Source organism: Montipora foliosa, chromosome 9, assembly GCF_036669935.1.
Source record: "Montipora foliosa isolate CH-2021 chromosome 9, ASM3666993v2, whole genome shotgun sequence".
In the NCBI taxonomy this organism is placed as follows: Eukaryota; Metazoa; Cnidaria; class Anthozoa; order Scleractinia; family Acroporidae; genus Montipora; species Montipora foliosa.
Genome location: NC_090877.1, coordinates 4733852 through 4757125, shown reverse-complemented (window position 1 = coordinate 4757125; position 23274 = coordinate 4733852). Strand labels below are relative to the sequence as shown.

Sequence of the window (23274 nt, the reverse complement as noted above, 5' to 3'; positions counted from 1 at the left end):
AAGCAAAGAATTGGATCTTTGCTGTTTCCCACAGTGAAAGTTTGTGTGGAGATTTTTTCTGTCCATTCCCTGCAGTTTATGTCATTCATTGAAAAACGTTTGGGATGGAGCTAAAACTAATAGTGTTTGCCATGTTTAATCCAGGACACTGCAGCCTCATGTTACTGAAGATCACAATCTGATGGCTTTTTCTAGTGTTGCCACTACAAATATTCTTGTCACGCCCAATTGGACAATTAAAGCCTTCGGGTGTGACAGCAAGAAAACTAGTGCATTCTTTTTATACTACATAAATTGTATTGAATGCAGATGATAAGACATTTCCCTACTACAACCATTAAATTTTCTTGTTACCAGTGACTTCAGTTTCAAATGGTTACGTTATTTTGGGGCAATTGTGGAGGGCTTGACCGATCTTGCAAGTTGGTGTCTTGCTAAGGCTTGCAACAAAAGTATATAATGGTGATCTTCACAATAACAACGCGAGAGTGAGACTTCTAGAGTTTACTCAGTCTAACGCCAGACCGTTTTACTCATTGATTGGTGGCACTTTAGGTGTGTATGGGCCAATTGGGGATCACTTATCTCTTCCCTCTATAACCCACACTTCACATGTACATTTATGTTTTATTAACATACGTTCAATGTATCAAGTGAAATGAGCGTGTACAAACTTGATGAGGGTCAGTTAACTGACAATAGATATTTCTGTATTTGGCTGTTTCGTTGAATGAAAATGAAGTTTTTCTTCCGTCTATTGTTTCACATGTGAAGTCCCACGTGCAATTATTAAAACAACTATGACACTTGTCTAGCATTAGAGTTTCTGAATAGATTGCTTCGCCTGGCAGTACCCCTAAAATTGTGAAGGAGGGAGAATTTAGGACACCCTCTTCCATTTGCCAGGCTTGGCGGATTATGCCAAAAAATTTTCATGGTCCCACACGTTGCAACAAGCTCTTTTCCAAGTCGGACCAGATGTCCTTCCCAATTTCCAAGCAGTCTATAAGCATCTCAATTTTTCTCGGGTCTAAACTACCTTCCTGCAAGGAAAAATAAAAAGAATTTGAGAACGGTCCTGGCAGTGACCCACAAATTTGACAGAAAATAGCACAGTTCCTGTAAAAAGAACGGGGGACAACATTGGCCCTCTATTTTCTGGTCTTATCTCGGAAACTAAAGTAAATAACAATAAGGGCAAATTAACAATTGTGTAAACAGTAAAACTGCAAAGGTTTTTGGACCTCAAAAGACCGAATGCATAAATGGCGGCCAAAAAAATATTCTTTTGTTTATGTGCTAATAAGACTCACTAGCCTCGTTTGCATGTACAAAATACAAAAGAAATGTTGCTTGAGAGCGAGGCTAGTGAGTCTAATTAGCACATAAAGAAAAGAACATTTTTTTGGCCGCCATTTATGAATTTGGTCTATATAAAAAAGGGGATGCAAGCTGAGCCCACCCTAGATACTGTGTCCATTTGGAAGGTGAAGTTGGTAATTAAGTAGAAAAGAAAATCATCTCAACCTTTCGGAGGTGGTCTAGGTCATCACCGAAATTGGCAGTTACCATGTCCATGTAATAGTCACGGAATGTGCTTTTCTTGTCATTCTGCAGGACGAAGAACAAATTAAAGTGTTTCAAGATAAGAATAATGTACAGTTTGTTTGTGAAATTGCTTTACTTAATGCTGCTTTATTCTTCTTGATTAACATGGCATTTTTAAAAACATGATTTTAATAATGATAATGCAACACTGAAAACAAATTATCCCATGAACCCTCACTGTCTCACATTTGCATTTTGGCAGCGAGTGGTGAAACTAAATCATAAATATTGTTAAGCCCGGCTTTTTAAAGATCTCTAATGTCTTCATGAAGATCTCTCTACATTGCAGTTTACTGTTAGCAATTATTATTGCGAGAACTATAACAAGGACGCTATATGTAAAGAAATTTTCCAAGGGTCAACTACTTTCTTGCCAGCCAAACTTGATAGATCTTTCAACACCTTTAATTATTTGGTATACGAGTGATTATAGTGCTTTGGGGGCATTAATTTTAACTGGTTAACATGATGGTGATGAGCAACGTCAGACTATTAATTTTGTTGGGTGCTAGAACCTTCACTAAGGCTTGACTGGAATTAAGAAGAGAAACAACATGGCTTCCCATACTTGTAACGTGTAATGCTTCAGCAGGAACGTTTTCTTGTTATTTTCCTACAAGCATAATTATTACTGCGGTTTTCATAATGCTTATTCTGCGGAATCTTACCATCAAGCTCTAAGTGCCAAAATGCATTTCGGCTTCCATCAATCAAATTTCCGAACATAGCCGGAAATATCTACTCCGCCTCTGGAAAGTGAATTGGAGTTTTTGTTTAATACACAGTTTGAACATCATTATGATATGTTTTTAGAAATTCTTCGGTAAAAAGATTCCCATCGCTTTCCATTGGCGTTGAGTTCGAATGTATGAATGTACTGTGGGAACCAAAGATGCTCAGATTGGTGGGTTATGTCACGCATCAATTGATTTCGTCATCTGTGGTTGGTGTCAGAAGTTTGATTGATGGAAGCCAAAACGCAGTTTGGCCATTGGCGCTTGAAGATGAATTCCGCAGAATTATGAAAATTCACAGTAAGGTAATGGTAACAAATCTAATCCAACCAATGAGTTGACTTTACAAGTTAGCCAATGCGTTAATTGGTCTACAGTCAACCAACTGTTGGCCAATGCGTGGATTGCGTGTAGGTGATGCATCAATCCATCTGTCTGTCGGATCGGATTCGTCACCATCACCATAATTATGCCACATCAGTGTTTGTGGAAGTGTTAGGGTTAGGAAAAATCAACTCACCACATCAGATCCCTTGTTTACATCTGTTTGGTCTTCTGTTGGTTCAGCTACATTTTCCTACGTGTGCAGATGTAAAAAAAAAACATTACAGTTTGGTAAAACTTACTGAGTAACAAAAGAAGGTACCGGTAACCATCCTGTTTAGAAATAAATTTCTGCACGAGTTTGCAACAGCGTACATGTACTTCCTGGAATGACTTTCAGTTAAGCCAGTTGAACAGAAAAGATTTTTGTGCTGTGGGGTTCCAAATAAAACATAAAAACGAAACATAAAAAAAGTGACAATCTTAGTCAACCAAAGTTGAAATTGTTAAATATTATTTAACCTTCTTTGCTTTCTGAACCATGTAACATGTGCATAAGTTATGAGAGCAAGTAGAATACTCTAGGAACATGCAGATTCACACTTTTTTCTTATCAGAAGATCCTAAATCCATTTTGTCCATTTCCTCCATTTGGTGGCAAATCTGTTGGTTAATGTGCATGACTTGTTTCCAAAGACCAATTTCTACGTACTGAATTGGTACGGGTAATGATGGCCTTGTTTTCACATCCTATCAAAACAAACAAATTAATTAACGATTTTTTTGGAAACACTTTTGCATTCTGGTAGTTTTGACGGCATTATCACCCAATTTTTGAGTGTTTCACAACAGCTCTACAACACAATTTATTAAATTAACTCTTTAAATTCAGCAAAACTTCTCAAGAAAAACTTTTTAAAGATACATTATTACATGTTGATTGCAGTGATAATGAATAATGGACAATAATAATAATCATTGCTCTAAAATTAATTATGTTGTCTTTTTTATGATAGGGGAAAAAAGAAGACAACAAACTTAATCAACAGATTACATGGAACCAGGGAATAAAACTTCAGGCACACTGGCTGAAAAGAAGTTCTCTCAATACTCAATAATACACCAACACATGCACCTTGAGGAAAATGTCCATCGTGATGTCCTTTAAAAATTTTCTCCCTGAAGAAATAAAAGGAAAATAGCAAGTGATCTGAAATTATTCAAGTTAAACAGCTAACATGTACATGTACATCACACGGTGGTATGACCAGGCGCACTTTCATTTGAATCAAGGAGTCAAATATTTTACTTCCCTTGCCACTGAATACCACGTAATAGCTGGAGCTAGATGTAACTGCTGAACAAGGACATTGTTACGGTATCTCTTGAACAGAATGGTACAAGAGAGACAAAACCAAGGGTGAAAGATGAAAACGAAATAAATAAATGAACGAACAAACAAATTAAAAAATGAATGAGAACAGTGGAACAAGATGTGTCTCGAGAGAGAAGGGGTTAAAAATATCTACATGTGGGACATGTGTATTGAAAAATTTAATTATTGTATAGGGCATGATGCCCTTCAAAGATGCTGAAACTGTGCTGCTGAAACTGTGCTGCTGAAACCCATTCTGTTCCACAAGACATGCAAAACATTTTGAGGAAACAGAAGTCAAGGATGCACGTTTAAAGGAACGAGGAATGCTGAGCCTTGGAAAAGTGTGACAAGATGTTATGGCATGAGTTTCACAAAAGAATTATTGGAATGTGCATGCGCATATTTTCTGCTTTTTAATTTGCAGCAACCCTTTTTATAAATTTGCAGCAACTACTTTAAACTTGAAGAATTTTAATTTTGTAGCAACTTTATTTAATTTGCAGCATATCCCTTGTGGGCCACGGTAACCTCTTAGATCCTAAAGATTCATTTTTGGTGTCGACCAACCTTGCCTGAGATATTGGTGACAGAGCTTTGGTGACTATGACAAAACTGATCTCAAGTACAAAGTTGCCTTCATCTAAAGGTCTAATAGGTGGCATTTATTTTGAGAGTTTCATAGATACTCAATAAACCACAAAGTCTCCTGTGCTACATGTAGTATTGACAGTCTGAATTTCAGTGACATTGGCAACCAATGAATTTCTATATACAAGAATTTCATTGACGATCTTTTATCACTGCTCTATCCATTAAAAAACTGCCTCCTTAACCTTTTCACCTCTAAGCATGCCAGTATGGATTATACTCCAGCTAACGCCAGACAGTTGAACAGTTACAATCACCTCCATGTAGCTCTTTAAACAGTTGTGAAACTTGCTTCATCAGGCCCAATAGCCGAAAAGACATCTCAGACAATTCCTTTCCATATCTGATGACATAATAGGAAACTTGACATAATGATAGTAAAAAAGTATATATCAAATATGTTTCCAAAACATCTGCAAAAAGTTAGGATTTTATGGTTGCCTAACCATTTTTTAGCAATAGGCCACAGATGAGCAGAAAAGTACATGAATTGCATTGGCCATATCTAATTTTAATTGGAGTTCAAGCAATAAAATAAAATGTGGTCTGTGAACAGGTTCTATATTGAGTTATTTGGATATGGTTGCTGTGATTTGCTCTTGAATGGCACTTAACTAAGGTATTGGGGCCTTTGATTGTGCCCCATTCGTCCAAGTGAACATCTTAGCTTTTGCCTCTGTAGTGATACACTGTACAATGTACATTAATTTTGCATCAAAGATCTAATATATTTTGATTCCAATTAATGAATGTAGATCCGAACAGTATAATAAAACAATGTAACAAAATTGTAACAAAACGGTAGTACAGCAGTTTTAGTGATTTGAACTCGTAGACTGCACTGAATCCAAGTGAATACTTCCATGCATCCTAAATTTCATATTGAATAATGGCCAAGTTGGATACATACCTCTGCTTCATATCCATTGACAGCATTTGAATTTTATCTCCAAGATTCCAGTCTACAGGAAATAATATTTTGGGGTGATTTTAGTTTCTGGTGTCCATATATATATATAGGGTTTGAGATGATGTTTCAAGCCAAATAAGAGCTTTTCTTCATGTAAATGTGACATGACCAAAACTGATAATAATGTTGGTTGTATAGAAGTTTTTTTTTAGTAGAACTAATAATTTTGCATGCAAGAAATTGGGAGAGACCTGAGTATTTTTCCCCCAGAAACTAGTTTTTCTTATTTTCAGAAAGTTGCATTCATTTTTTATAACAGAATTTTGTCTACTTCTGTGTTGTTGCCTTTTGCTTCTAACGAAAAAAAAAATATTTATTTTAGCAAAAACACTTGATTTGTATGAACAATGCAGTATACATGTGTACTGTCCATGTGGTGACTTTCGTCTACAGAATATTTAACAGCAAGTGGGCCTTTTGAAAGTATAATGGCAAAGACAAGAGCCCAAAAAATTTGCGGTTGTACAATGTGAGCCGGCGAGCCATGTGAGTCAACAGGAAAGCCACACAGTTATTGAAACTAACCATTTCAAAATGGGTGTTTCAACTTAAATACTGTTTGTCAGCACTATTTGAATTGGGTGCTTCGACTTAAATGCAAGATTTGTGTGACTCGCCATTTGTCAAGACCCCAAAATTTAGTGCCACACAATAACTTGGATTGGCTAAGAAAAAAAAAATTATATACCGGTAATTTGCTCCCCACAAAAAGAAATGAAAATTAAAACTCTACCACCTTACCACTACTCAGTGGTAACAGACGACCAAATGTACTCTCTATCTTCCTGCAATGATACACAGAAATATTGTGTCATATTCATCTGTTACACCCAGAGATACTAGGGAGAGGAGGGGAGGGGGGGGGGGGGGGAGTTATCCAGAAATGAATTGAGCATCCTGGACCACTTTGTTTGGAGCAGAGTTAGAGCTGAATCACATGAGATACCATCATGACAACCTATAGGGTTTGGTGCATTGTACTACAGCAAAGACTAGACAACAGGGAAAAAGCTCGGAAAATGGAATAGAATGGATGAGAATGATGATCATGGGAAACCAGAGGGGCAGTTTCAACCTTTCACCCATTAACAAATCAAATCATCTGGCATTGGAAAGAATAAAATTTACAGGTGTCCATCTTTTTGCCTACCTCAAGTTATAGGGCAACATACAACTACTGATGGAAACGGGCCCACACAAGGACAGAGAAAACTCTGACCAGGATGGGAATTGAAACCACGACCTTCGGGTTAGATCACCGCTGCTCTACCGACTGAGCTACAAGGTCAGATGTCCTTGTGTGGGCCCATTTCCATTAGTAGGGTTAACGCTCACATGGTTCATACGGGGTATAACACTAGCACTTCACCTTACACTCTAATCAGTTAAGTCTATAGGGCAACATAGTCTGGACCCCAGGACGAAGTGGGGAAATAACAGGGACATGGCCGTGGCGTTTTGCTTTTGTAACTCTGCATTTTTCTGGGTGTGGGGACAGTAATGATTTTCTTTCATTGGCAGAGATTATTCAAGGGACATGTAATGCAAGCCTTGACAGAGTGGGACTGGATCTCCCTGGTTGTAAAGTGCTCTCCATAATAACTATTGCAGTGTCCATGCATAATTTGCCCCTTTTGCTAAACATACATCACAAAACACTTTCGTATCATAAAATGTTTGTACTGTGTTTTTGTTGGGATGGAAAAATTTTACGGCACTGTTTTGGTCCAAACATTAATTAATTTTGCTCTTAAGACTAATTCTGAAAGTTTTTGTCATTAAGTTATCATCTGGTTTCTTTTGTGGCAGGTACAAACATACCCTGGGTGCCAGAGGTTCTATTTTTCTTTCACGAGGAGCGAGCGGTTAATTTCACCCTCTCTCATTAAAATCTTACTCCCCTCTGCTCAGGTTGATGGATTTTAATACAAACATAAATTTTTGTTTTTTCACTTTTGCCATTTTGATGACGATAACTCCGTTTTAACTGCTCGCTCCTCGTGAAAGAAAATAGAATCTCCGGCACCAGCTGCAGGGTAGTACAAACACAGGTCACAGGTCACAACTTAGAGTTAGTCACAGGTCATCGTTTTACAAATACACAGAGTCCTCCTACACATTAATTAAAGCTACCTTTAGGCCTAATTAGGTCTAAACAGACGTTTTTAGGCCTAATGTTAGCATTTATAAACGGTTAGGGTTGTTTCTGTATCAGTAAAACAACGATCTGTGACTGGTGCATAACAAAAATAATGTTGGTGAACAATATTATTTCGCCCTGTACGTTGTTTGGTCAGTTGAATTGATTTTGGCATTGTGTTAATTAAGTTTTAATGGTCTCCTTCGATTTGTACCACCGGTTCGTTCTGCTATTTAATTTCTTTAACATACCTCTTCTTTGCATTGTAAAGACCTCCTACACCAAAGCAATTACAAACGTTTCGCAACGTGGAGGAGAGATTGTTTAAGCAGTCATCTGATCAATTAGAAATGTTTTAAAATGTCAACAATTTTTTTTTCAAAGTTCAACTACAGATGAAATCATTTGGTTTCAAAAACATTCAACCCACCACCATCTTCTTCTTCAAGGCTTGCGTCTTTCCATTTCCGTTTCTTCGGACTCTTTTCATCACCAAAGTTGTCTTCTAACTGTAAATTAGAGGACTCCATTTCTGTGATAGGAAATGTGACAGACAAACACGTGTTACTTTCAAATGCGCGTGCCTGTCTTGAAAAGCTGTCATATAAACTTTTAGGGTGGAGTGGGCAATACAAAAGAAATCCACAGTTAAATTTTCTTTGCCAAATGATTGGCACAACTATTTTCTTTTCACTCTTGTTTCCCTACACTAGTCAATGTTAGCAAGAGCAACATGAGTTAAGGGTTGCATGAATATGAACTAAAATTACTTTTAGGACCATCCCTTTGCTAACCCCACTCTAGCTAAACTTTTTGTAAGTACGCGTGACGCCTCATGAAGAGAATGGTGTCACCTGTGCATAACTTTAGAAACCGCGATGTTTCACTGGCCGAAAAACGCGGTAAATTTTCAAAAACCGTTGTGAAACCTCTGCAATGTGAAGACTGTGATATGGTTTGACAAAAAGCGCAAAATCGTGACCAAGACCCGTTATAATGATGCCAATTTTAGATCCGAGACTTCAGCTGTTACCATAGAGTTGGATGACTTCTGAGGAATTTGCACAAATTTACATCTCGTCCAGATCCAAAGAGTTGCGAGTTAAAACGCACGACAAGTGGTATCAAGTAACTGTTTACTGAAATTAATTGACAAATCGTCTCGTTCGGGACTTGTTTGGACCGCTGTTGAATGTTGGAAAGGCGGTGTTGAAATTATCGTCACCACATCTGGAGTTTCACTTGATCTTTGACTTAATGAATAGCTCGTACGAGACTTAATTGATTTGTTTGAAAAAGCATATTAATGCCCATAGCATTGCCATTTGGCTCTGAATGATTTTGTCGGGTTGTACCTTTGGTTATGTATCTTCTCTGGGATTTCATGAGAAGCTGGATTGCTTTTAGCAATTTGTTTCTTTCGGTGTGATGTACGTTCCGAGGAGAAAATGCTTCAAGCTCCTGACCTGGATCTCCTTTGCAATCGCAGCACAGGTGATATTTTCCTTGCTTCTACATGTGGAGTTCAATTTGGCGCCAATTGATCATGATAGCACTACAATGAGGGGAGCGAACAGGATCACATCTCGCGAGAGACTTCAGAGTCAAAATAAAAATGTAGAACATGTACAGATGGAAGAAAATTTGAAGTTTATCGCGATCGGTCGCGTGAAATTGGATGATGCCCGCGGCAAAGGCAGCAGTATTGATTACAAGGGAAACGTTAAAATGAAATCAACAAAATTGCCAATGACGGGAAGGAATTTTCGAAATCCACTGCAACTTATCGGTCGAAATAATGAATCCATCAGCTTATCATCGGCGGTGATCACACAGGAAGAAGGCGGACATAAATCAGCTTATTCTCCGGTGGGGCATGAGATTACAAAAGATTATGTCCTGGAGACAGAATTTACAGAACTGAAAGATATCTTTATATCTGTTAAGACTACTGGGGACTTTCATAGGACGCGAGTAGATACTTTGCAGCAGACGTGGTTTCAAAATGCTCCAGATCAGGTAAGTTGACTAACAATTACATGACCAAGTGGCGAAGGAATGAAAACTAGGGGGAAGTGGTGGGGGTTTCTGAAATTGACACCTCAAGAGGTACTCCATTGCCCTGTGAAATTTTCTGGTGATTAGCAGAGTAAAATCTTTAAGTGTCACTCTCAAGGGCCAAAAGCTTAAAAATACATTGGTTTTTTGAAGCAGTCGAGGTTTGTACATTTTGGTGAGTGGTGGGTTTGGAAGGAAAGGGAGACAATCGTGACATTAATCATCTAACAGTTGAGATGAAATATGAAACACTGATATGAGACAATATTATTATGTCTCTTAAAAGGCCTGTGATACATGACATGCTATCACTGGCCAATTTAGGGGCTGTGTTGTACACTTTTGCTCAGCTGGCTACCTGTTGTAATTTCTTGCCCAACCTTTTAAGAAATTCATAATGCCTACACAGTTTCTTACATTATGTTTAACACTAGCTTTCTCTCTTTTTAAATTTTAATGATTTAATATTTAGAGGTCACCTAAAGTGATTTGTAAATCCAAATGGAGTGGATAGCATCAACTATTTGATCTTTGTTTATTGGGAATTTGTAGCATCGATCATTTCGCTGCTTTCATTTTTTCCCTGAAGCAGCTAGTTGAGGGAAAAAAAGTCATTTATGAGCTGATTCCCTTATTTGATTTTGACGTCTTGTAAAGGTGGTGAATTAAATCTATTAGTCTCCTATGCAGCTGTTCTTTCTGTCATCAGTGTCTTAATGTGTGGGGAAGAGCGTTAATTGTGTGACTACACAAAGAACGGCTGCATGGGAGACTATGCATCTATCAATAAAAAAAGCTTGATAAGGGACTGTTGTCTTGTTGTTTATATCCATATAATTATTTTCTTCTTTGTATCAGATTTTCTTTTTTACAGATCTAGAAGATGCTAAAGTGAATGAAAGTCTGAGTGAGTATTCTTTAACAGTGGTATTGGTGCATTTTTTCAGACTATGGTGGAATTTCCATATGCCAGAGTGAGAACATTTTATACAATTCTTGATGAATTTGTGGACAAATTACAGGGTAGAATATTTTTTCCAAATAGGGTAGCAGATCCAAATTGCAAAACCTTGATAATTTCAAACAAGACCGGACGATTCTATATAAAACAATTTTACAGTTCGTCTTGCTAATGAGCTGACTTGTGCGTGTGCTTCTCTTAATTTTTAAATTGGCCAAATGTAGCTACGCACGATTTTGTTGATTTCCATATGTGTGCTCTGACAAAATTACATGCTATTGGAATTTATGAAGTTCTTTTGTTAACCTCTTGTATATTTAAAATTTTTGAATTTTAGGGGGGCATCTGATTAAGACCACATGTCAGGCAGGACATCAGAGGTATTTTGGATGAAATAATTCAATCCAGCTTATAAGTAAATTATGTGCACTTTCAGAGCATTTAAATGCTTTTAAATGTAGTCCAAATGGAGTAGAATAGATTGTTGTGTTACCATCACCATTTCATGCAGTCTTGGGGACTGAATTCCAAAGGGCGCAGCTCTCAACGTCAGGATAAAAGCATGCATAATTCGCCTATGGCAGTAGCTATATGTCCATGTTTGATGTCAGAGCACAGCACTGCAGTTAGATGTAATTAGCAGAGAGTCAATCTTGATGAGGGAGGAAAGTGGAGTACTGAGAATAACCCTCAAGTCAGTTGAGATTGACTGCAACTCAGCCCCCATGCAATTTATTGCAGAGGGGGAAAGAGACATTGTTCATGACCAATGTGCCAGGCAGTGACTACCCAACTGTAGAATCTGTGTTGGAGGGTATACTATCAAAATATTTGAATGTGTGGATACTCTTTCTCCTGGAGTATCGTTGTGAAATCTTTGTCATCAAAGGCATTTACCGGTAGTGCCTGGTCTTTGAAGTGAATCCGCAAGTGGTGTTTGGTGTGATTTGTTTGCTTCTCAGTTATTGGTTGAGAAAGTAAGTGGTGCAAGATCACTGAACTAATCACTTATTAAGGACGGTGCCTACTATTGTTATTGTGCATACGTTTTGCGCATCTCGAGATACTCGGATTTCCTATCGGTGATGCTTACTAATACAGGGATATTTTTGCACGTTTCAAAACTATTCCAGAGAAAGTACATCTAAGTAAGTGCTCTTGGTATCCAAAAAGAAAATTGGGGGTAACCATGCATTTTTGAGAGATAATTAAGCTTCAGTTTGAGAAAGAACGCCATACATTGCTTTGCATTTTAAAGCTTTTTACAAATATTATTCATCAATTATCTTTGAAAAATGCGTGGTTACCCCCAATTTTCTTTTTGGATTTCAATAACACTTGTTAAGATCTACATTTCCTGCATAATCACACACCGGGAAAAAGTATCTTTAAGCCACCGTCCTTAAACGATTACAAAACCAAACGAATCACAAAGTGAATTTAACACTCGACTGCACGACCTTAGCAACTGAGAAAATGGGAAAAAATGCTGTGATTTGTCTTTCCTTTTGGGAAGTTTTTAATAAACGTTTGGTTGTCAATTTTTATTTTCACGCAGGGCAAAACTTTGTTGCAAGATGCAGGCCGAGATTAATTTTTTCCTGCAAAAGATGAAGACGAAGTGAGTTGTAGCCTCACATTTCAGTTCGGGCTGTCTATTTTTACCCTAAATGCTATCAGTTCAAAGACGAATTAAGAGATTAGAATTCAATATTCAAAAGTATCCTGGGTTGAAATTTCATCCCTTATCTTAAATCGGATTCCCTGTAAAATTACTAAGAACGCCAGATGAACTATTGTAGCTATGCCAGAATAACTTGAAAGGCGGTGGGGAATCTTCAAGCTACGTAGGATCGAAGCTAGCACAAATAAGTAAAAATTCCTGTAAATCTGTTTAGAAGAAAAAAATGAATAAAATGTAGAATTACTAAGAACGCCAGATGAACTATTGTAGCTATGCCAGAATAACTTGAAAGGCGGTGGGGAATCTTCAAGCTACGTAGGATCGAAGCTAGCACAAATAAGTAAAAATTCCTGTAAATCTGTTTAGAAGAAAAAAATGAATAAAATGTAGAAAAAGTAACCGATAAACTGGAGCGTTCATTCAGTAAAGGTTTTTTCAGATACTATTGCCTGCCTCGCCCCCTCTCGCTCTCTCATTTAAATCTTACTCCCCCCTGCTCAGGCTAAGGGATTAATAATACAAACATTTTATTTTTTCACTTCAAGGTGGTTTTGCCATTTTGATGACGATAACTACGTTAATGTACCAGCACTGGTGAAGACGCTGCGAAATTTTAACTCGAACAAGGATGTATACATTGGGAAACCCAGCCTAGTCAAAGAAATGGAGGTAAAGAACACTTTGTGAACAAGGTAAAAAGGGGAATTTCTGATCAAGTGCAACACGTGATGCATGCAAATGTGTGACGTGAGTGTCCCTACGTTTGGGGCAATAACGGGAAAGAAAAAACCTCGGCAAAACCGACACAATAAAAGTTAGGATAAAAATGAATAATTTAACACGAAGCATGTGAAACAAAAATCGGAACTGAGCAACCTACACCACAATTATCCAACTTCATAAAGTAAAAACTTATTTACTGTAATGCTACTTGACTGATGTTAAGTGCCTTTACAATGAAATTTAGCGACGTTTTAAATAGTACAATTTTTTGCAATTTCGAGTTCCCTCGATGAAAACCGTACACCTTTCTCCTGGCCAGCTCCCGAACCGTGGTGAACTTTCTTAGCAGCGGCCTGCTTTACCCATTGTCTTCTTTTTCTCTTCTCATCTTTTCTTTTTCTTCTGTTGTCGGCTCTCGCTCGTAACATTATTCGTCACCCTCACGTTCATTCCTTTGAACTTAAGATTGGTAACTCTGAAGTGGCCGCAATAAGTCGTCAGCAATTCAGACTTCTATGTTCTGCTCTTCACCTCATTATCCTTTTCTCTCTCCTCATAGCCAACCCACTGGGCCAAACCGTTTTGCACAATGATCTTTCCACACACGAATAACGCATTACGTCACATTTTTGCAGAAAGGGTTCTACAGTTACAACGTCCTATATTACATGTCGTTTATTTCACACAATAACCCAAATTAGTATCACCCAACTAGTGGACTAATGCAAATCCTGCATTTTGATTGGCTGCGCTACTAGAGGACTATTATTAATAGTCCTCGAGTAGCGAAAAGCGTTACGCTTTCTTTCGATTTATTCCCAAATAAATATTTCTTCAACTTGCATTTGCTAACTTTATTATTGCCTTTTCTGTCCGACTAGTTGGGTGATACTAAAACAATTAGACCCTTCGCCCTCACGGGCCACAGGGGGCCACGGGTCAATAGCCCATTCGGCTTCTCCTCGTGGACTATTGATTAATCATCGTTAAGACTACGAATAGTCGACACTATCAATAACAGATCACTAATGGTGAACGAAAAGGCAAAATTACTGCATGCAATACAAAAAAACGAGCAGGATTTAGTGACATCATGTGTCTCAATTTTCCTCTAATCTCTGACAAGTCGAGTCAAGTAGTGCCTAACGTAAGAATAATTGAAAAATCAGCTTAAAAGAGGGGAAAAAATGATTTTTGTTGTCGTTGCGACTAAGTTCCAAGCGTTTGAGAAATTCAGCATCTATCTGATTAATCGTCTTTGACTTTGACTTGTCACTTTTTTTCTAGGCTTGGGATAGATTAGACGAAAATAAGGTGAGAACTTTCTTTTTTTAAAATTTTATCTGCAAATCTAAGTTCTCTTTTCTGAAGATGTCCTCAAGAGAAGGAATCGGATCCACTGCCGAGCGTGACGTCATATGCTTGTTAGATCCAGGCTCGATTATCATCATCATCATGAATCCTTATGGTCCCCATTGGGGGGCATAGGGCCGCAGGCTCGATTATGGTTCACACTAATATCCACCAAAAGTCGACATTTTATCCAAAACCAGCGTAACTTTTCTATGAATAGTTCAAAGATTACAATAAACGAAAAAACAAAACAGGAAAACAGCTGTCTCCACCATTCGTAAAAAGCGATTAAGTTTAATCTCCATGCAGCCTGTTTTGTGCTCTGATTATTTTTATTTAATTTCAGAAAAAGAAGTTTTGGTTTGCAACAGGAGGAGCTGGATTCTGTTTAAGTCGCGCTCTTATCAACAAAATGATCCCTTATGTCAGGTATATACACTTCCAGGGAGCTGTCGTAGTCTTGGTTGCTATTTTTTATTCGCACTTCCTGTCTGTTTGCTTCTCGCTTCTACACAAAGACGAGAGTGGTCCTTATGTTTTAAGATTTGCTAGATTTTTGTGGAACAACCTGGTGTGCCACTCTCCTTAAAAGTCCGTAGGGACCGGAAGGACTTAGAGCTGTTTTATAAGATGCATTACAATTTGGTGGACATCGTCTTTCCCTCTGAAATCGTCCCTGGCTCCTTGCGAACCAGGGGTCACGATTTGAGATATAGGCAGCTAGCGTGCGCAGTGAACCCATTTAAGTTCTCCTTCTTTCCGCGCACAATTCGATCATAGAGTAGCCTGGCGGCCTTTAAGGCAGGTTTTGCAATTTGATTGCTGCCAGCCATTGCCGGATTAAATTTATTTAAAGGCAATTATGTTATTTAAAGTTAAAGTTAAAGTCCATCCGACCAAAATTTTGGAGAAGAAGAATTTAAATGTGCTTCTGTCTGTACTTTTTCTACAGTGATGGGAAGTTCGAAGAAAGCTGCGAGCGAGTAAGACTCCCAGATGACTGCACCATGGGATTTATCAGCGGTGAGATAATTATGTTTTTCCGTTTTTGATAAGACCTTTCATTAACTACTTGAGAAAGTCTAGCTTGTAGGTGTCAATCTTTTGTTTTATTGCGTTGCTCGTTTTTTTAAAGTTCGCATTTTTCCCGTTTTCACCAATACTGTCACGTGAGCGAAATTTCTTCCACCTGGGGTTTGCTTTTCAACATGTTTTTTACATTTTTTTATCCATTCGCAAAAAAGATTAGTGCTTATTAGACTTGGGCTCTTAATTATCTTCTGTAAAGTTTGAAGCTTTTTATTTTAGGTTATTCAACACTCTTGACAGCAAGTTGTACTTCCTCTGTAAACCGCAAAACGATTACATATATGTGGTTGCTTTGCAGAAGTTCTTCTGGCTGTAAAATTGACGAAATCGGAACTTTTCCACTCGCACTTAGAAGCCCTTTCATTGTTAGGTGAAAATGAATTTAGTGAACAGGTATGTAAAGCTATTTAAACTGGTATTAGCCAGCGAGGAAGCTCATGAGATCTCACTCGTGTTTTTGCGTGTGCATTTCACGCGAGAATTAAGCAAATAGAGAGCTTTCTAACAGTAAGATTCCCTAACTCTGTCTGATTTAGCTTAACTGTAAATAAAGGGCACGTAAGGAGTACAGAATGTAAGTCATATATTTTGGAGCTGCGTGCTCGAAGTGATCAATGCATCCATAAGCCCTACTTTTAGCAGCGGCGGAATGAACGAAAATTTTCTGGCTTGCATCTCGCTGGTGTTAAGTAGCGCTCATATCTGCGATTATCTTCTAGCAAGACGGTGCGGGAATGGTATGTAAACTGTTTTTGCGGTCTAACCACTGATGCTATATGTCAGACAGTGGTATTGCTCCATGAAAAAGACGGTATGGTTCTGAGAAGTTCTATAGATGAGAAGGATATTCCAGAAGAGAAAGGGATTTATTAGACAAAAACTGTAAATGCTGATGTAAGAATGCACTAAAGTTTGCTCGTTTCCCCATCAATTTTCAGATCAGCTTTAGTCACGGCATCTTGGGCGGACATGATAACCGTATTGGCATCAATGGACCCTTTGACATCAAGGACGATCCTAGCCGGTGGGAACACTCACTTCGTATCTATGCTCACACCAATTTGTCTCTAAATTAGTTAGAATTTGTATTTGTTTAGCATGAGTGATTTCTAAACGTTTACTGATTGCGCAAGGATGACGTAATCACCCCGCGTTAAGTGATCACTGAATATGGCGGCCGTGCGATTTGAAGAAGAAAGCTAATGAATTGGGAAAAAATGCCGTTGTACTGGCACGCACCTGTGAAATTATCCCTCTGAAGAAAGTTACTATCCTCACGCTCGTGACGTACTGCTATTGCATCAGCTACAATGAACAAGTACAATTGTATTTGGAATTACCTACACTCAACAAAAAGGGCCAGATTTTTTGGTCCCGTCCTTGTTTTGGAGCAATTAAGGAAAGTTTCACTTTAGCTTTATCCACACAGTACTGTTTTTGCAAGAGTTTTAAGTGCCGATAAAATTTTTCAAAAATTATTCGAGGATTGACATTCAAGTCTGGGAACCCAGATTTGATCGAGCGCAAAGGGGTACTGGGACCTGTGACGTAGCAGGAGTAAGTTGTCGCTTTGTTGGTAGTGAAATGTGAGCGAAATGTGACTGGAGTGTAACTTGGTTTCATAGATTATCTTGTAATACAAAAGAGAACTTATACTGTCACTTCCTGTAACACATCGTCTCAGCTTCGTCATCAGCCCAGGACTTCGTCGCTTCAGTCAAAACAGCACATGAAAAAATGTCTGGAAGTGTATAAAACCGGTTTATTTTCGAGAATTACTTTTAGCGGAGGGTTCTTGTTTTTTTTTCCTGAAATTAAAAAACAAATGGTGACAAGCACTTAAAGATCATCGTCGTTAAGGACAGTGCCTACTATTGTTATTGCGCATACGTTCTGCGCATCTCGAGATACTCCCTATGGGTGGTGCTTATAAATACAGCGATATTTTTGCGTGGTTCAAAACAATGCGGAGAAGCAGAACTAAGCAAGTGCTCTTGGTATCCAAAAAGAAAATAGGGGGGGGGGGGGGAACCAAGCATTTTTTTAGATATAATTAAGCTTCAATTTGGAAAAGAACGCGATACATAGCTTTGTATTTTAGATCTTAAAAATGCGTGGTTACCCCTAATTTTCTTTTTGGTTTTCAATAACACTTGTGGTCTGCTTATCCCGCATATTCAGTAAACCGTGCAAAAATACCATTGAATTAGTAGGCACCATACTTAAAGGCCCACCTTCAACCGACAGACTTTTCGACCGTGTGTTTCTGTTATGGAAAGTCGCATTGCATCTCGTAGCGATCCGATTGGATAAATTTCAGCTTTGGCGGGATTTTCATCTATGAAAATTATTTCACGGGGACGCAATGCCTGTAGGTGAACGTGGGCCTTTGAGCGGCAACTCAAGCAGTTGCGAGAAAAAAAATCGGGCTGTGAAAAGGCTGTGACATGAATATAGGGCTGTTGTTCGCTCCTACTCATGGGCTCCCACTCTGTGTCATACTGCGTGGTTATTTCAGGGACGACACCGTATTGGGCAGTTGGTGTAAAAATGAACCCTGCGGTCATGGAAACAATAGATTAAAATGGCCTTCGCAGCATTCATTACTTGCACATCCCCATAATACACCTCTATTACCCCCCAAAACGTTTGCATAACCATTGTTTGCAATTTCTTCTGGGACATGAAAATGTCCCAAGAGAAGTCGAAAATAATGCCTATGCAGATTTTTGGGGGGTAAAAGAGGTGTATTATGGGATTTGTGCAAGTTAACAAATTAATGTCAGTTTCTCATGCGTCTGTCCTGTTATTGATCGTGAATTGCGTCATAACATTGTCAAAGTAGCTGTGGATCCACGAGGCGATAGTCGAGTCATCCGCAGACTACTTTGACAATGTTATGACGAAATTCATGATCAATAACAGGACAGACGCATGAAAAACTGACATCAATTTGTTTTTTACAATAACAAAAAGGCAGAGGGGTGAAAATTAAGTCAAAACGCGAGAAGAAAGCGAGGCAAAAATGCGAGAAACTTCAATCTGACGCGAGCAATATCGCGTCATTATCGCATAAATGTCTGTCCGCTTATTGACAATAAAAATTAGCCAATGAGCGCGCAAGAATTTTTGCAGTTATTTTAAAGTATTATATTTCGTTGAAAAACATGGTTGTTGGTCACGTGAGTGAAAACCAACAATATGATACCCATAACTTATGAATATGAATAATTTCTTTTAGTATCATCACGTAAGTGATTATTGAAAATTCTCCCGCTGCGCAGATTGGTTGCCGTTGAGGTGATTATTACGCGATAATCACCTAAGCGGTTTTTTCAAAATGGCCGCAAGCCATTTTGTCGAGGTGACAGACGAATAAGTCAATTGTTTTGTTTGCATATTTTTCAAATAATCACCTAAAGTATGTTAATTATACTGAATGTCGATGATTTATTCACCTGGCCTTCGGCGAATAATAATTTTGTTAAATATTTTATCATTTAATACTGTTTTCCCCCAAACAGGTTTAAGTCTGTTCATTGCTTCCTTTATCCTGGAACAAGCTGGTGTCCGAAATCGGAAAAATAGAGGATGAAATAAAAGACAGCAGGAACGTCTTTATTCGAGACTAGAAAAGAATCGCTATTTAAAAAAAAACTGTTTTTATTTATTTGTTTATAGTCTGTAAAGGTCGTTTTTGTCACCGCTTGGTTTTGAAGATGTTGAGATTTTTATTCACCCATCGTTGTAATGGTTTTTTATACAGGCATTCACTTTTATACATTGTTGTAAGATTTCTTACGGTTTTTTGTAAATAATTTTTGTATTCGATGATTCAAACACAACTGAGACCTTTCGGATGGGCTGTTGCCTTATTTAAGTCGGGAACTTAATCCTCTCTTTAAGTTAGGATAATGTAGTCCTGCGTATATATTTGTTGTTTAAATATTATGATATTTAAAATATTGTAATATTTGAAATGAATAAAAAATTCCAATTGCTCCTTAGACTCAATTGCGTTACTTGCGACAAACGCTCGATCTTGTTGCGATTTTCTTGTGTTCAAGTTACGTTTATCATGCGATTTTTTGCGGATTTGACAATTTCAAGTGGTGTTATGATAAAAAAATCACGTCCTATTTTCCTTCAGATGTTGAAAGTGTGTTTGCTTAACACCTGCCTGGCAAAATTTTGAGCTTTTAGTTTTATCGAAAGGCTGTTTTCTTTGAGTGTTCAAAACTGCTCGACTGGACTTCAGAGGGTTGGATCGAGGGAAAAGTGATATCATCCATTCAATGACTTAAAATTTCAGTGTGTAAACGCAGTTTGGCAAAGATCTCATGTATATACCCACCACGAGTCCCCAACTACGTAAGACACGCTAAATTATTTAATTTCCCAATATTAAGTCATCCATATACATTTACCTTCATCTACATCTATTTACCTCCATTTATAAAAATTTATCATCATCCGTATTAATATACACTGCTGGTCATTTACCATCATTTATACCTTCAATCATATTCATTAACCCTCATATACCTTGATCTACCTTCAATCACGTTCATTTGCCGTCATTTACGTTCATTAACCGTCAGCTACATTCATTTACTTTCATCTACCTTCAATCATGTTGATTTACCTTAATATACCCTCATCTACATTCATTCACGTTCATTTGGGGTCATTTACCTTCATTCATATTCATCAGTTTACCTTAATATACCTTCATTGATGTTCATTTACCTCCATTTTCCTTCACTGGCCTTCGTCTACCTTGATTCACCTTCATTCACGGCCTCCATCTACCTTCATTCACGTTTATCTACCTTCCTTTACCTTCATTTATCTTCATCGATCTACCATCATCTTCCTTCATTCAAGTTCATCTACTTTCATCTACCTTCATTCATGGTCATCAACCCGCATTCACATTCATGTACCTTCATATACCTTCATTCACATTCAATTGCCTTAATATACCGTCATTCACGTTCGTCTAACTTCATTCACGTTTATTTACCTTCATCTACCTCCATCTACCTTCAATCACGTTCATGTACTTGTATATTTCTTCATTCACGATCATTTATCTTCATTAACTTACATTTACCCTCATTCACCTTTATCTACCGTCATTCACCTTCATCTACCTTCATTCACCTTCATCTACCTTCATCTACCTTCAGTTACCCTTATTTACCCTCATCTACCTTCATCTATCTTCAATGGCAATCATCTACCTTCAGTCACCTTAATATACCTTCAATCACGTTCATCGACCTTCATTTACCTTCACTTACCTTCATATACCTTCGTTCCCGTTCATATACTTTCATTAACATTCATTTACCTTCATCTACCTTCATTCACCTTTAAGTTAATATACCTTCATATAATTTCATTTACCTTCATCTGCCTTTATTCAGGTTCATTTACACTTCATCTACCTTCACTTACCCTCATATACCTTCATTCACGTCCATATACCTTCATTGACATTTATTTACCTTAATATACCTTCATTCACGTTCATTTACCTTCACTTACCTTCATTTACCTTCATCTGCCTTTTATATTCACGTTCATTTATCTTCATCTACCTTCACTTACCTTCATATACCTTCACAATGATTCACGTTCATATACCTTCATTAACATTCATTTACCTTCATATACCTTCTTTTACGTTTATTTACTTTCATATACCTTCATTTACCTTCACTCACGTCCATTTACCTTCAACTAACTACATCTACCTTCATCAGCGTTCATTTACCTTCATCTATCTTGTTTTACCTTCACCCTACCTTCATCACCTCCATCTAGTACTTTCATTTACCTTCCCGTGCACCCTTGCAGAGATGTGTGCGAGCCTCACAGATAGCCTTAAATAGGACAAAAACGTTTCACAAAACGGTAATTTCGGTGTCATTACTATTTTGCGAAACGGATCGATTTTTTGCCGTAGTGATGATTGATTGTATCGATTGGACTCGGTGCTACGAAAAAGTGGGAATTTCTGACAAATTAAGGCGTATTGCGCATTTTTACTTTCATTTCGTTTGGTTTGGTTTCTCAAATTAGTGGAAGCCGCCCAAATCGATAATTACATTTATTGGTACCGTAAAGTTGAAAAATTGGTTGTTACAAGAGCATTCATAAAATAAATATATTAAACAGTGTATAGTAACTGGTCACCCAAAATAACTATTGAGCGAATCCCCCCTTAAAGGATCTCCTTTAACCACCCTTTCAAATATGGATGAATGGACGCGATCTAACAACATCCAATTTAACATCTCTAAATGTAAAGTCCTGACAGTCACACGCAAGAAACAACCCGTGCATTATAATTACACCCTTAAAAACGTGCAACTCACTCGTATGGCTGAAGAGAACGACCTTGGAATCATTGTCACTAGCACTCTTTCATGGGTCAAACATATAAATGTTATTGTGTCGAAAGCGAATAAGTTACTTGGTCTTCTAAAGCGTACTTGCCCACTATTATTAAATGTAGCAGTCAGACGGACATTATATTTGTCCCTTGTTAAATTGCAACTTTGCTATGGAACGCAAGTGTGGTCTCCAAGTCATGGCTACCTACAAGGCAAGATAGAGCGCGTGCAGAGAAGAGACACTAGATGGATACTGGGGTCTCGCATTGGAGAAATGTCTTATAAGGTTAAACTTATTAGATTAGACTTGTTACCACTAGTTTATGATAGAGAGCTTAAAGATATAACATTTTTCTATAAATATTTGTATGGACAAATAGATCTAAATGTACATGGCTTCGTTTCTTTTGTAACTCATGGCCGTATTAGGCTTAGTAATTCCTTTAAACTTAAAAACCCCTATTTGTAAAACCTCTGCATTTCAAGTTTCAGATTTTAACAGCACTAGCATTGTTAAGTTATGGAATACTTGTAAATCTGTGCCTGAAAGTAGCTTCTCCATGCAGTATCGAGCCTTTTGCGTACAACATTTGACGTGGAATGCCCGTGCACTTGGTCACTTGTAAGATCGTGTGCTTGCCACCGCTCATAGTTCACACGCTCATATGATTTGTGTAGTTTTTTAGATTTTCTTATCGAATTTTCAATTTGGGGGGCACCTCGCATGGGTCCCACGGTCTCGTTCGTGCTCGTCCATTTGGGTGTTTTATCTTTTCTTTTGTTTATTTTTCTTTTTATAGATTATTCTTGTATTATAATTGAAACCCAATAAAGTTTAAAAAAAATTTTTTTCGGTTAATATCGCTTAGAGCTTAAGCACGCGACGTTTTTCAGCATAGATGATATCGTTCATACAATTCCATAAAGGTTATTATTTTCTATCTGTTTTCCTTTCACGCCAAAAAATTTTAAGAAGGGTTAAAATATCATCGAATCTTGGTTGTTTTGTGAATTTACTATTTCCACAAACGAGAAGAAAAGTACTTCAAACCATTTTGCGCGCAAGCGTATTAAAATCACCTCAAATATACGCACGGTTCTTACGTTACGTTTATGCCTGTAGAATCGTGAACTGAAATGTCAATTGCTGGTAAAGACCAGCAAGCTAGTAATTGAATTGGTAGGTCTCGGAGAGCCACA

The 23274-nt window shown here is 37.8% G+C and overlaps 2 protein-coding genes across 2 annotated transcripts; one reads left to right on the top strand and one right to left on the bottom strand.

Moving 5' to 3' along the window:
* Positions 1-613: 613 nt before the first annotated feature.
* LOC137970057 (uncharacterized) lies at positions 614-9291 on the bottom strand. Its single transcript, XM_068816516.1, has 11 exons — positions 9158-9291; positions 8233-8334; positions 8054-8138; positions 6404-6447; positions 5603-5654; positions 4950-5035; positions 3802-3845; positions 3270-3416; positions 2863-2919; positions 1528-1611; positions 614-1043 (listed from the first exon to the last, which is right to left on the bottom strand). Exons 1-11 carry the CDS (start codon positions 9186-9188, stop codon positions 933-935), a joined length of 843 nt encoding a protein of 280 aa, XP_068672617.1. The 5' UTR covers positions 9189-9291; the 3' UTR covers positions 614-932.
* LOC137970056 (beta-1,3-N-acetylglucosaminyltransferase manic fringe-like) lies at positions 9231-19672 on the top strand. Its single transcript, XM_068816515.1, has 11 exons — positions 9231-9821; positions 10719-10767; positions 11159-11201; positions 12380-12442; positions 13051-13174; positions 14516-14542; positions 14928-15010; positions 15534-15604; positions 15969-16063; positions 16609-16694; positions 19195-19672. The coding sequence occupies exons 1-11, from the start codon at positions 9231-9233 to the stop codon at positions 19256-19258; spliced, it is 1296 nt and encodes a 431-aa protein (XP_068672616.1). The 3' UTR covers positions 19259-19672.
* Positions 19673-23274: the final 3602 nt, after the last annotated feature.

What these genes read in the sequence shown, in the direction of transcription:
- LOC137970056 (XM_068816515.1), top strand. Translation starts at nt 9,231, where the DNA reads ATGTACGTTCCGAGGAGAAAATGCTTCAAGCTCCTGACCTGGATCTCC. An exon ending in CTGCAAAAGATGAAGACGAA is followed by an intron (nt 12,443 to 13,050) that starts GTGAGTTGTAGC and finishes TTTCACTTCAAG; the next exon opens with GTGGTTTTGCCATTTTGATG. An exon ending in ATAGATTAGACGAAAATAAG is followed by an intron (nt 14,543 to 14,927) that starts GTGAGAACTTTC and finishes ATTTAATTTCAG; the next exon opens with AAAAAGAAGTTTTGGTTTGC.
- LOC137970057 (XM_068816516.1), bottom strand. Translation starts at nt 9,188, where the DNA reads ATGAAATCCCAGAGAAGATACATAACCAAAG. An exon ending in CCTTGAAGAAGAAGATGGTG is followed by an intron (nt 8,139 to 8,232) that starts GTGGGTTGAATG and finishes CTAATTGATCAG; the next exon opens with ATGACTGCTTAAACAATCTC. An exon ending in TCAATGGATATGAAGCAGAG is followed by an intron (nt 5,036 to 5,602) that starts GTATGTATCCAA and finishes TTATGTCATCAG; the next exon opens with ATATGGAAAGGAATTGTCTG.